General features: G+C 42.5%; 1 protein-coding gene across 5 annotated transcripts in view; it reads right to left on the minus strand.

Annotated features, from left to right (window-relative positions):
* The window catches only part of ehbp1 (EH domain binding protein 1), a 148,554-nt gene that overhangs the window by 63,242 nt on the left and 71,137 nt on the right, over positions 1 to 14,175 (minus strand). For all 5 annotated transcript variants that reach the window (XM_054600032.1, XM_054600031.1, XM_054600030.1 and 2 more), the window contains exons 12-15: positions 12,599 to 12,647; positions 5,382 to 6,149; positions 3,672 to 3,713; positions 3,019 to 3,165 (exon numbers count right to left, since the gene is read on the minus strand). In XM_054600032.1, the coding sequence (XP_054456007.1) occupies positions 3,019 to 3,165; positions 3,672 to 3,713; positions 5,382 to 6,149; positions 12,599 to 12,647 (1,006 nt within the window). The remainder of the gene's footprint in view (positions 1 to 3,018; positions 3,166 to 3,671; positions 3,714 to 5,381; positions 6,150 to 12,598; positions 12,648 to 14,175) is intronic.

Raw genomic sequence — 14,175 nt, forward strand, 5'->3', positions numbered from 1 at the left:
ACACACACACACACACACACACACACACACACACACACACACACACACACACACACACACACACACACACACACACACACACACACACACACACACACACACACACACTGTTCTGCATCAGGCTACAGTCGTATTGATGTCAGACACCGTAGCTGTGTATGTTTGGTATTCATGTTTAACAAATTGTACGTAGTTTCGATTCATCACATTTAACGTGAGCTGCATAGAACTGAAACAGTAGAAAAAATTAAAACTCAGTTCTTAAATCAACAATATTACAATAAAGCAAAGACTTGTAAATGTAAAGATGTCAGTAAAAAGCACAGGAAATAACAGTAGAATTATCATCTTTAAACTCCTCCTCTGTTATCTGTTGCACTTTTCTTTGATTGCTTCAAAGTTGAAACACAACTGCTAAGTGCCTTATTTCCTCAGGTTTTTCTCACCAATCTCTGTTTAGGAGACTTTTGGAAGACAAGTTGTGCATTCAAAGTCATTAACCTATCGGCAAAGAAGATTTACCACCAATTATCATACCCGTCTCAAAAAAAAGAAAATATATATATATTTTCTGTTTGGAGAATAAGTGCTTTTGTTTATCAACTTGTCTTTCAATAATGTTTAAAAATGAAAACTTCCACATCTTTTAATAAGAGTTTTATTTAATAGATCTCACACTAACTGATTTGTCATTTGTGCTTTAAAACCATCTAATGCCCCCCCCCCCCTCTCCTCTCAGCCCAAATCATCCTGCCCCCCCCCCCACACATTAGCCACTTCCCTGGCTGAATGACGCCTGCTTTAATTGAATTAAATTATACCTTATGCATGCTAAACCGCAAAGCACCTACTTAGACGGATGGAGAGGTAAATGGGAAAGGCTTGGGCCTCTCCAGCTGATAACACGGACACACACACACACACACACACACACACACACACACACACACACACACACACACACACACACGCTAATCAAAACAAGACATCAAGTAATCTAATCTGAATCACTAACAATTATCAGCACATTGGCCTCGAGGCCAGTCGTATTCCTTTGATCAATGTTTTCTATTAAAAAAAGTGTAAACAATTCAATATCTTCCTGTCGCCCCTCCTCCTTCCCCTCCTTCCTTTATGCTTTATGTGTGTGTGTGTGTGTGTGTGTGTGTGTGTGTGTGTGTGTGTGTGTGTGTGAGGGGGTTATTAACCAATTGTCCTTGGAAATGAGTAAGGAAATGAGGAGGAGAGAGAGAGGAGGGGGAGAGAAGGAGCGACGGGTTTGTCTGGATACTTTAAGGAGCTAATCTAAGTGAAGTCGGCCATCTTGCCGCACAAAAAGGGGACAGAAGAGGACCTTTTTTTTTTTTTTTTTGGGTTGCCGTGGAAATATATTTTCAGCTTTGAAAAAAAAAAACTCTTTTAATTTTCTTTCTTTCTCTGAAGACTTTTTTTTAAACGGCACGAGTCCTTGGAGGTTCCTCGTTTATTTTCTGGAAGATTATGCGGAAACGGTTATTCCCGTGGCCGGCACACAGACACACACACACACACACACACACACACACACAGACACACACACATAGACAACACACTCATGTACACAAGCATCTTAATTCAAGGGCATATATCTCTTTAAGGATTCAGGCGGCTGCTGCCTTTTAGATATTTCATTACCAAAGGGTATTTATTTCATTTTCACCCTCAAATCCGTTGTCGTCACATTTCTTTCACAAGGCCCCCTTCCCGTTCTCCGGAACATTTTGGTAAACGTCACTGAGGATTTGACAACAGTGCTTTCCCAGGGTGAGTCCTGGTCCATCAGTGTGCCCCCCTTCCTCCTCCTCCTCCCAGTATATTATGTTCAGTGGACCGTGTTCGGTTCAGAGCTGGCAATTTCACTCACGTCTTCTCTAGTCTAGTTTGCTTCGGAACAGCGATTCCCAGCTCCCCTTTTTTTTAACAGCGAATGTACTTTTGCTGACAGGTGTGTGTGGACAACGTTTACTCAGTGTTCGGGGGAAATTGAGGGGGCAGCAAATTTGGTTGGGATGTCGTAAAAAAATGTGCAGAGTCAAAACTGGAAATGTTTAAAGAGAGCCGAGCGAGTCCATCCATATTCCTTTACTGACATGTTCAGGTTGTGACGTTCAGCAGCCCCATAAGAGAGTCGGAGAGGAAGTTAATAAGGAAAAAGTCTCCTTCTCAAAGCTTCTCTCCATAAAGTGTCCAACAAAGTGGACTGTTGGAGGATGAGACAGGGTGTTGGGAGTGTAGTGAGCGGCTAACAGAGAGCGGTGGAAGTGACATGAAGGCTGCTGAAGAGGCTGCTGGTCACTCTATTAGCTGCTGCTGCTGCACGGAGGCAGAGCTGTACGACGCTGCAGTTCACACGGAGCGAAGAGGCAGAAAACAGACGACTCAAAAGTCAGGACGGACTTCACTAAAGCTTTGTTTGTACCTGTGACGGGTGTACAAACAAAATGAGCGGTGAAGAAGCGAAAAGAAGAGAGATATGCCCGTAGACTTTAGGTGAAACCGTCAAAAAGGCCATAAAGCAACCTCCATAATGACAAGGAGGAATTGTAATTATCTGTATATCAATATCTCATATTCAAGGACACATTGATTGCCTTTTTACAAGCTCCGTAAAGAAAAAACCCACATGTATTATGAAGAAACAAAGGTTAAATATCTGGTAAACTATTTAATTTGGCTGCAAAATATTAAGATTTTTAAGAAGTCTTGTTTCTCAAACATAGAACATCCTTCTTTGTTTAATCCCCAGACATGTAAATAGTGTTTTTATCAGTGAACTATTTGTGACAGTCACGCGATCAGACCGGCACTTCCTTGAAACCTGAAGAACCCAGGTCGACCCAGACTCAGCCTCAGGTACTGACTTTTGTTTAAAAAAAAAATTGGGAGGACAGTTGATATCAGAGTAAGGATCATAAACAGTTTCATTCCACATACACACACACTTCAACACACACACAAACACACAGGGCTTTGACTTACATCGCTGACGCTCGTGGGCCTGTTTGGTGCCGTGGCGGCTGAGTTTGGGAGGTTCTTGTTTCCGGCCTTCATGGCGGCGTCTCTGCGGGCCTGTTCCAGGAGGAGTCGGGCTCTCTCCTTCAGCTCCTCCTGACGAGACAGCACCTTCTGTGGGCGACGACAACAACACATGATGAAGATGATGATGATGATTAAACAGTAGAGATCACTTCTTATAAAACTGTGTCTTTTGTAAGAAATGATTACTGGTAGACTTTCACATATTATTCAGTGTATACTGAAAAAAGCAGTTTTGGACTCAACAAATATGGGAATATGAGTATGTTTTTATCACCTTTATGCAAATATTATGAGGCAAAAGTGCGTAATTTTTTTTTTTCTAGAAATATTCATTTTTTTATGAGCCTTTTGCACGGCAAATAAAGTAATCAGCCAATCACGTCGTACGAAACGAGTTAAGTTGTTAAAGAACTACATTCAAACAAAGGCTCCGTGGTCCAAACCAAGACAGCAAACTTTTATTACTCCTCTGAACCTTGACAAGCACAAAGCAGATCAACCCTTTCTGTTGTTACCTTTCACAATAAAAGCCCTACACAAAATATACTTGAAGGCATGTATATATATTTATTCGTCACAAAGCACTGTCTCACCTTCTCAGCTGGGGGACTTGACACAGGGGCAGGTGTCGGCTCCTTTGAAAGAAAATACAACATTTACAACAAGTGTGTGACCAAAATACCAAGTTACTGGTTTCTAAATTAAGTAATTTTACAAAACAATGAAACATAAATATTGTCTGGACTGATTTCCCCTCAAAAAGGCCAAATAAGGCATATAAGTGACATGGAAATGATCATATTTGTACTTAAAGAAGCACATTTTCACACAGACAGCCTTAACATTTCCTGCTTGTACAGTGAGCAGGTGGAGGTAAAAAGAATTAGGACAAACGGACATAAATGTAGGAGCCGGTTACATATCCCCCGTGATAAACAGGACTTCATGGGGCCAGTCCACAGCCTGGACTGGGTCCAGTGGTGCTGGGAGCATGACGGCTTTGACAAGAAAGCAAAAAACACACCTAGCTTAGACTTTTATCTGCCAGGTAATCCTGTCTGTATTATAAGGGGGGTTACATCTGGTTTAGACAGAGCGGCGTTACAACACACTGTTTATCCTCTCAACAAGTCAGATCTGGCCCCGGTGCAGGCGAGAATGCATCCTGCTAACTTGATAACAGCAGATCAGAACGGGGTGTCATAACTGTCAGAACCCCCCCACCACCACCACCAACCGCTGCCCGTGACCTTTCGACTTGTAAACAGGAAGCGGTAATCTGGGGTTAAACGTCGCAGTTCAGGAATGTATTCAGTGTGTGTGTGTGTGTGTGTGTGTGTGTGTGTGTGTGTGTGTGTGTGTGTGTGTGTGTGTGTGTGTGTGTGTGTGTGTGTGTGTGCCGGTGAGAGATGAGGTGTGCTCCGCGCAAAGCGTCGCCACGCCTGAGCGGTCACGGCACCAACTGCCATCAACTGAAGGGATGAGAAATATAATGAAAAATATAATGAAATGTCAAAAGCAAAGGGGTGGTGGGGTGGGGGGGGGTCTCCCGGGCGCCTTCTATAGTCGCCACGTGTTGAGGGGCCCCGGCCTCGAGACAGGCGACGACAAACATCTAATGCAGAGCGGGAGGATTTTTTTTATTTCTCTCGGTACGGTCATCTCTGCAACGGCGTCGACGAGGTCGGGATTTGAAGCTTAGTGGAAAACGCCCGGGGGGGAATGAGTGTTCACTGCGTCCTCTGTCTTATGACGGGGAAAAGCCAGTGGGTGTGAGGATATATATATAAAAAAAAACATGAACGATCCATTTAGAGGCCGGGCAGGTAAACGCCGTCAGAATCTTAATACCAGACTTAAGTAGCGAGACGTGAATTAGTCCACGCCATACAGACGGATCCAGAGGTTGTTTAGGGTTCAGGATTCATAATTAGCCGTGAGATCGCTTACCTTGAAGGACGTGTTTAACTACATTCTAAAATATTCCTGTTTCTACATCTTTGCTTCTCTATTATTAAAACAATGGGGATAAATCAAACATAAGACTCAGAAGCTGTTTGTTGCCAAGTACGTTACACATACAAGGCATTTGGCGAGATTATCTATTGGTGCGTACAATAAAGAAAAAAAACACAGTGAAAATATAGAATAATATACGGTAAAGTAAGGAAAAAATAAATGAATTATTAAGCGTGTAAAAAAAGTACAAAGTGAAAAACTGATGGCCCTTTAGAGGAGACAAAATCATAGCAGAGTTTTGTAAATAAACGTATTCTTTCCTCTCTTTATTCTCGTGTGTTCACCTGTTTGGGAGGCGGGTCCGTGTGGTTGACTGGAGGGGAGCTGGTTTCGGAGGCGGGCTCAGACTCGGCGTGACGCAGGCTGGCCCTCTTCTTCTTGATGAGGTCGGCGTCCCTGTTGTAGGAGAAGCCCAGTTTCTGATGAGGCGGTGAGGAGGCCCCTCTCCTGGTGGGAGACCCCGGTTCCTCTGCCACCTCATCCTTCCTCTGTCTCTCCTTCTCCATCTCCACTCTCTGAGGCAGCTCGCTGAGGTCCAAAGTGTTGGCTTTGAGTAGATTCGCCCTGTCCTCGGAGCTCGACGGCGCCTTGTGGGTCGAGTCCGTCGCCGTGGCGGGTAACGCCGTGCGTGGCGATGGGACCGGAGGGGAGGACTGAGAAGCCCCCGCTGCCGCCAAGCTGACCGCTCCCACTTCGGCCTTCCAACCGGGCTCCGTCACCTCGTCCTCTGTGGCTTTGGTGCCGTTAGATTCGGCGTTGACGGACTCATCGGCCTCCGAGTTCCCCTGGCGGTGCTGCACGTCGTTGAGCTCGGCGTAGAACTTGTCCTGACCGATGGAGGCGTTGGTGTCCGTTTCGAAGTCGCCCACCTTGTAGGTGCTGCGGCTGCTGTTGGCCTCGATCTGCACCACGTTGAGCTCCTCGCCCGAGAAGTGGGCCCGGATCTGGTACAGGTAGGTCATCACCGTTAGCTTGTCGGGGATGGCGAGCAGCACCATGTCCGACGGCTCCAGGAGACGGGAGATGCCCAGGCTCGCAAAGCCGTCGTATGCCTGAAAAAACAAACAAAAAAAAAGACACACACTTTAAATTACAGATGTTTTTGGTGCATTGAATGCATGACCCATCTGTGCATGTTGGTTTGTGAGTGAGAGACACCTTTGGCTTGACTGCTGACAGGTCATGTCAGGGATGGTTGTCCCCGATAACAGACACAGATACCCCAAGACAGAGCGCTTAATCCCAAAGTGTTTGTGTGTGTGTGTGTGTGTGTGTGTGTGTGTGTGTGTGTGTGTGTGTCCTTATCGCTCCCCTACATCAACCTGCCCACACTCTCCGTCACGCGTGTAATTGGTCTGATTAGAGTCTGATGAGAAAATACAGGTTTGATTATCAAGCGACACACGACAAAAAAAAAACCCAATCCCCCATCACCTGATAGACTGAGACAGACGGGATGAAAACCATTATCGCAGCCAATGACAGGTAAATAAATAGATTAGCAGCACACACACACACACACACACACACACACACACACACACACACACACACACACACACACACACACACACACACACACACACACACACACACACACACACACACACACACACACACACACACACACACACACACACACACACACACATCTGTCCCAGGTATCACAGCTTGTATCTGGGCCTGCTTGATGGTGTTGATCTAATTCCGACCTGTTGCGGCGCTCGTTTGTTTCACTGCCTCCGTAGATCTTCTCAGTCTATCAATCTCTTCCTCTCTGACTTCCAAACCCTCCTCTGTGTGTTTCTAACCTTTATTTACCACCGGGGGATTCTTCTGAAGAGCCCTGCTTACTGTTTTTCAGCGCTGATCTCCACATTTTGTTTCCTTTATTTATCTAGAGAACGGGTCTATTGAGCGTGTGTGATTCTTTATTAAGTCCCTGATTTGCTTTCATCCAAAACATCTGTGAGCTTCTACAACTTCTTTCTACAACTAACGAGTTCTACAGAAAGATATTGACTGTGTGCACCAAATTCTTCTTATTGTTATTTTATATTATAATATAATACATATATATTATTATATTATCAGTCGCCTGACGTGGCTAAATGTTGATAAATCTCGTGGTTTCAGGACATCAATGTCTCTTTTTCGAGAAATCTTGACCCAGTTACTGAAAATAATCCACAGTTGAGATTTCGAAATGTTTCTTTATTTGTATTTGGGGCTTTGAGAACCATAAGCGTAGTGTCATCTAGTTCCTTTATAGTGGAGGGAAGACAGACATCTCTACGGTAGATATCTCTAATGCTCGACTACTCACACCAAAAACAATCTAGACTGATGGCTGATGACTCTACAGGGAAGAGGTCAAAGAACGGTCCCTCTAAGTGTTGAGAAGGCCAACGTATATTTAAAAGTGTATAAAAGAAAGTAAACAGCATTAATGTGGAGAATATACTTAAAGAGTCTGTTCAAGGACAGTACTACTGATGAACAATTTAGGAAAAATATTCTATTTGTGATTACTTTGACTGATAAATGCTATAAGTTTCATCATATTGCAAAGAAATTCTCATTTCTGCATCATTAGTCTTATTGAAAATGACACTAAAATGATTATGGTGTGATTCAGAATGATGTCTGCAGAATACAATTTGAATGTTATTTTTGACACATATTTTGTAATTTAACAAAGCTTGTGCCTCCTACCTTTATTTGGACATTGCATTGGTCCATATATATTTTGATTAAATTAACTAATTGTTCGGCCTTTTACCAAACATCTGTATAATTTTGTGATGGAGCTATCAACAGGTGATTCCAGGTAGAAGAACTATTAATCTAAACATTATGGGATTAGAGCAAACCTTATGCAACATTGAGACTTTTACGAGTGTTATTACTCACTACAGAGTTGTCTATTGAGGGTTTATGATGTGGGAAGTGAACGAGGACACAACTCAGAGTGTATTCATTTCTAACTGGTAACAAAAGTACAGAAGGAGAGAAATGGAGAGAATAAAGAGAGAGATGTTTCTCAATTTACAATCAATTATGTCGTCTTTTGTTAACGGGGAGAGTCTTTCTCACTCTCACCTCTTTTGTCTTTCTTTCTATTGATGGAAAAGTATGTGTTTGTGCTGGAAGAAACAAGGCAGGAAGAAAGAACCGACGGCAGGAGAAAAGAAAAAGGGAGAACAGAGAGGAGTTTGCATTTACAGCGAGCCTGTTTAAGTTTCTCTCTCCCTCACCTCCTCCCCCCCGGCAGAAAGGGAGTGTAAAAGAAAAAAGAAAGAGATAAAAGAAGGAGAAAGAATACGGGGGAATAAGAGGGCCTGATTGGGTTTCTAACACGTATTCAGGGAAGCAAAGTGTGCTGACATTGTTCCCCCTCTCTCTCCGAGGGAAGGCCGTGAAAGAGACGACAACTCTGAGCTCAATAGGGACAGAATGAAAGAGAGAGAGAGAGAGAGAGAGAGAGAGAAAGAGAGAGAGAGAGAACGTGAGAGCCGTACGAGGACGTAGAAGAGGAGGGTTTTGTTTCGGGGTCGATGTTGGTCTTGACATGCGCTGCAGTCTTTTTGACCACAGTGTCACCGTTTATTCTTTCTGCGTCTCCTCTAATAGTTTGACGAGCGCTGATCTCGTCATAGTGAGACACTGATACTGTTAAGGGCTTTTATTGTGAAAGGTAAGAACAGAAAGAGTGGATCTGGTCTGTGCCTATTAAGGTTCAGAGGAGAAATGAAGTTTTCCGTCTTGGTTTGGACCATGGATCCTCCATTTGTGGTAGGAGTCGGCATGTATGTGGCCACTGACTGCAGTTAAATCACAAGACGAGAAATATTCTATGTTGTTGCAATGGGTCGGTCTGTCTCAATACTTAACATGTCTCCAACTAAATCATTAAAAAACAACAATAAAGGAGCTTTATGACACAGATTAATAAGATATATCAGGATCTGGCTACCTACAATAAACGTCAATTAACTGCTGTTTTTAGTCTTTTTGTTGGATTTGATGATAAAGAATGAAAAAATAAAATATTAACAGAATTTAAAAGAAAATCTTGTATCTATTTGTATCAGGCAGAACAGAATGGGTTATTAAGTTATTTCTTACGTAATACCAAGAACATTTAACTTGGAATTTTATGTTTTATATTACCTCAAAAGTTATCTAGATATATGATATAAAACTTTGAAAAAAAAGGGAGAATATATGTACGGATGAGAATTAATTCAATACTATATTGTTCAAGATGCTTTAATGGATTCTTAACATACTTTTGTTGCTTCTTTAGAATGTTGTTTACATATAAATTCATAATTCCAAGCCTATCAGACTTCTATACAATCTACTTCTCTCTTGGTTTATTCCCTCAGTAAACATTGTAAACATGAGTTTATGGTCTCAATCTCTAGTTTCAAGTCTTCTTCAATACAGCATGATGTTCATTTAGTAAAGTATGCTCCATTTCCACATCTGAGATTGATTCCACCAACAGTACGTCTTTAGTAAACACCTGTGGCGTCTGATCGAAATAGTACTCCATTGGTATCAGTATCATTTTAAGGGTACTGGTACTTTTTTAAATGATACCGTACTTGTAATTTATTTCCTTATAAATATCTATTATTATAATGATGGTGATTTTAACCATATAAGTCAGATCAACTGCTTGATTGATAACATTTGAATCGAGCTCGTCAATAGAACTCATCTACACGGACCGACTAGAGCAACGTTTCTGTCCAATACGAATATCATATCATATGTATTCTGATTTCTCACTTTCCGTCATCCGGCTGACAAAGCGTTTGGTTCGGACTAAATGTCACCGTCCTCGTCCTCGTCTCCCGCTCCTCCCCCGAGCCGCCGCCCCCCTCCACTCGCTCTCAGTGACTGACAGCTATCTATCGTTGTCAATCATCAACGCCTCCCCTCCCTCCTCCCCCTCTCGGTTGTGCTCAGGGAGCTTCAGCCCGGTGCTTGGTGCTACACTATCAGATGGCATGACAAATGACTTCTCCTTGGCCTCATTACACACACACACACACACGCACACGCACACACACACACACACACACACACACACACACACACACACACACTGACAAAACACACACACACACACGCTCACACACACACCAGCACACTGACAAAACAGATCTCAACATGCAAACTCCTCAAACAACCAGATGAACATGTGGACAAACACACACACACACACACACACATTGATAACGGATCATTTCAAAGGCTGTAAGTGTTCTGAATATTCACTTCTCTCCCCCTTTTCTTTCCCTCCCCCTACACCCCCCCCACATTATTGATCGTCCTTATCTGTCATAATTCAGCACAGTCTGGGCTCGTTGCAATCACTCCTCACAGATAGACTGAGAGAGGAGGAGGAGGAGGGGTCACGTCTATCAACTGGCCGTGAAAGGCAGAGATAGTTGTCATTTCCATTTCTACAGATTCAATAAATTCTATACATTCTAATAACTCCTCATAAAGCGTCTCTACACAACAGCCTGAATGGGAGAGAAGTCTCTTTTAACCTGCCACTCTACGCTGCTCTGGCCTGTGAGCGGTTTCTCTTTTCACGAGCACCATTCTTTCTCTGTTTCCAACATCTTCAGGGTGCTAAATGACTACCCACAATGCATTACTCCTCCTTCATTCACTCTACAACACAGGATGTAATTCGTGCAGAGTTACGTGTACGTGTCGTGTGCTGGAAACGCACCAACAACATCCACAGTGGGAAAAGCCCGACAGACATCGCAGCGAACATGCAGAAAAAAAAATCAGGTTACATGCAGAATTTTTGTAGATAGTAACACACATAAAGCACAAAGTTAAGGATAAATCAATAAGAATCACTGGTTGCTGAATTTACGAACCGATAATATTTGAAACGCCATCACTGATGTATACGATACACACTCTGACTGTGAGCAAATTAAGAAAAACAGTAAATGAGAACCCTGATTGCCCAATACAGCGCATGTTACAGGTGTTGTCCAGTGAGCATCATTTTGATGTTCTCCTTATTCAATATTTCACAAAATATATTCTTCTTTTCATGAAACACTCAAATGTGGTAGGGTGAAATCTTTCTTCTCTGGAGGGGAATGTTATGGTTTGTTTACTAGCTGTTCTTGCTGATGCAAAACCAGATAAATAAAGATATATGTCATACATTTTGTGATGCATTAAACATATTTAGGAGTGTGTAAATGAATTAAAAAAGACACTGGTTAAATGCCAGCTAAGTTTAAAGGACATTTTCAAATCGTTGGATAGAGGAAAAAAGAAATCTGCATAATTCAACAAGGAACATTTTACTACTTAATACTTTGTTTGGCCTGTTCCCAATGTTGCTTATACATATATATGTATATATATATATATATATATATATATATATATATATACCCGGTATCTTGGTTGCTACCTGAGCACAAGAGGTGGCGGTACGCTGATATCTACCTACAGTATGTCTCGCAGCTTGCTTGGCCAAACGTACATGAGCAGCTGGTGTAGATCTCTGACAGAGGAGCCGGTTACAGTCGCTGCAGCTATTCACCAGCTATCGCCTTCTACGGCATATTCCCATATTACTTATATCTAGCCAATTTCTTCAGGGCTACTTGAGCACCTGGAGGTGGTAAGATGGGGGGTGTGAGGGGCAGTTAGCAGATATGGGATTGGGTCTCTCCCTCTCCCTGCACTGTGGTTATTGTCAACAGGGTAGCATTCATGCCTAACAGGGCCACCAGAGGTTATCGCTGAGCCGGAGTGTGTATGAGAAGAGGAAATCAAGCTGCAGGGACCCGACGCATATCGTTCTGTGTCGCCCTCGGGGGCCAAAGAGGGGACAGGGCGTCTGTGTGTGTGTGTGTGTACATATGTGTGTGAGCTAAAGGTGTGCATTTGTGCGTTTCGGGAAAAAGTAAATGTGCACGTGAAGAGCCAGAGGGACCGATGGAGGTGGAATGGTCATGTGTGCAAACTGTAAATGTGCAGATATGATGACATAGGGTAATGTGTGAATACTATTCACTTGAGCTTTACGAGGGAGAGCATTTATGTTCCATGGATTACAGTTAACACACATGCATACAAAACTAATCAGCACAAGATAAATATGCTATTATTATATACACATTGCATGGACACACACTTAGCAGAGGCAGATCAGGAAGCTCCCAGCTGTGATAGCATCTCACCTCCGCCAGGTGAGTGAGTTACGGGGACGTGGACGAATCCCAGCGGGCGGGGACTGCTTAGGAACATCGTCATTATAACAATCTGGCTTTAGTGCATACGTGCTATATGTGTTATGTGTTTCCACCCTCAAAAACCATGAAACACGCATGCACGCAATATCAAGGGATTAATGGCAGATCTCTAAATGAGGCCAAATGGAGACGTGGATGGGAGGGAGCTAAGAGGCGTGAAGGGCCCAGCGGTGGCTGCCTCTTACCTTTTTGTTGTTTTCTTTAATATCCTGAGGGTTGAGCGACTTGTAGTCTCTGGAAGAAAACAGTGGGGAGGGAGAAAAAGAGAGCGAGAGAGAGATAGCGGGGGAGAGAGGTGCGTTTAAATATGCGTCACATGTAATGGCATTAGAACTGTAACATGCAATTTCATAGCAGTGCAATCAACAGAACTAATAGAGTGGAAAATATGTAAAAATAACACACCGGAGTGCAAAGGCACACACGCATAAACACACACACACACACACACACACACACACACACACACACACACACTCACATGTGTGTGTGCACACAGATAAATTATCTTCATGTCTGCTCTCTTTATGGGGCTGCAGGTTTTTTCCATATGTAGTACTTTTGAGTGTTAAATACACACATTAAATACTAAACTTTTAAGGAATCACACACACACACACACACACAGACTGAATACTTCAAATGGTCACAAATAAATATAACCGCACACCCACAAGAACATTGAGATAAGTGGCAGCAAAGACACAACAATTGTGTATTTAAATATGTAAATGACGGATTGGGTCCTGGGTGTTTAAGTGTGTGAACATCTGTCCTCTGAATCAAACACACTGACAGAGATGATGTATAAGAGGACCCAGCATGAAGTAATGACCACCAAGGTTCCAAAATGCTTTCTTAAATTTGTTTCCATAACATGTAAAAGAGTAAAAAGAGAAGAGGTTGGAGAGATGTTTGGTTTTAAACAGGAAGTCAAAAATGGCATCAGGTAAATGTGCAAATATGACACCAAGTTACCAAAAGAGACAAAGGAGAAGAGAGTTCATTTGATCTGAACATACAAGACTTTCACTAGAGATGTTCTGACACTTTCTCGATACCTATTTCATGACCTTATACTGAGAACCATCTGATACCAGTGTGTAAAAAACAAACAAAAAAGCTTTAACTGGTCATAATTCCCTCTCTAACATATATATTTAGTTTGTTGTGAAAACATCTCCTTTGTTATATATTTATTCAAAAAACTACATTCTTCCAGATTACAAATCTCAATTTTACTGAATGGAGCTTGAACTCATCATAATATAACTCAATGTAACCTCCGCTAACGTTAGCTCCGTTATTTAGCAGGACTGTGCTGTTCATTGGCTGCTAACAGCTAATGGCTAACGTTAACTGGCTCTCCTCCTGCAAATTTCAACACAAAATTTTGGTTCCCCATGTGTTATTATCAGGGGAAATCAGGTGCACAAGAGTGTTTAAGCACAGGTGTGTAGAAATAGTTTGCACATGTGCAGTAGTGATTGGGAAGGATGCACAGGTGTGGTAGCAAGTGACATGTTTTGTAGTTGTTCTTGTGTAGATAAATTAGCTAATAAATTATATGATAACATATCAGATCCATGCACAGTCTCAAGGACTTTCTGATACCTGATTCAGAAACTGCAGCATTTCTGATATCTGTATGGAGAGTTAAACCTCACCTTCTGAATTCTTAACCCATTGATCTGATTTCCACCCACATTAGACCCACTGGTCTTAATCCCAGCCCTCATGTTGTGCGGGTGTTTGTGTGTTT

This window comes from Anoplopoma fimbria, chromosome 6, assembly GCF_027596085.1.
Source record: "Anoplopoma fimbria isolate UVic2021 breed Golden Eagle Sablefish chromosome 6, Afim_UVic_2022, whole genome shotgun sequence".
Taxonomy (NCBI): domain Eukaryota; kingdom Metazoa; phylum Chordata; class Actinopteri; order Perciformes; family Anoplopomatidae; genus Anoplopoma; species Anoplopoma fimbria.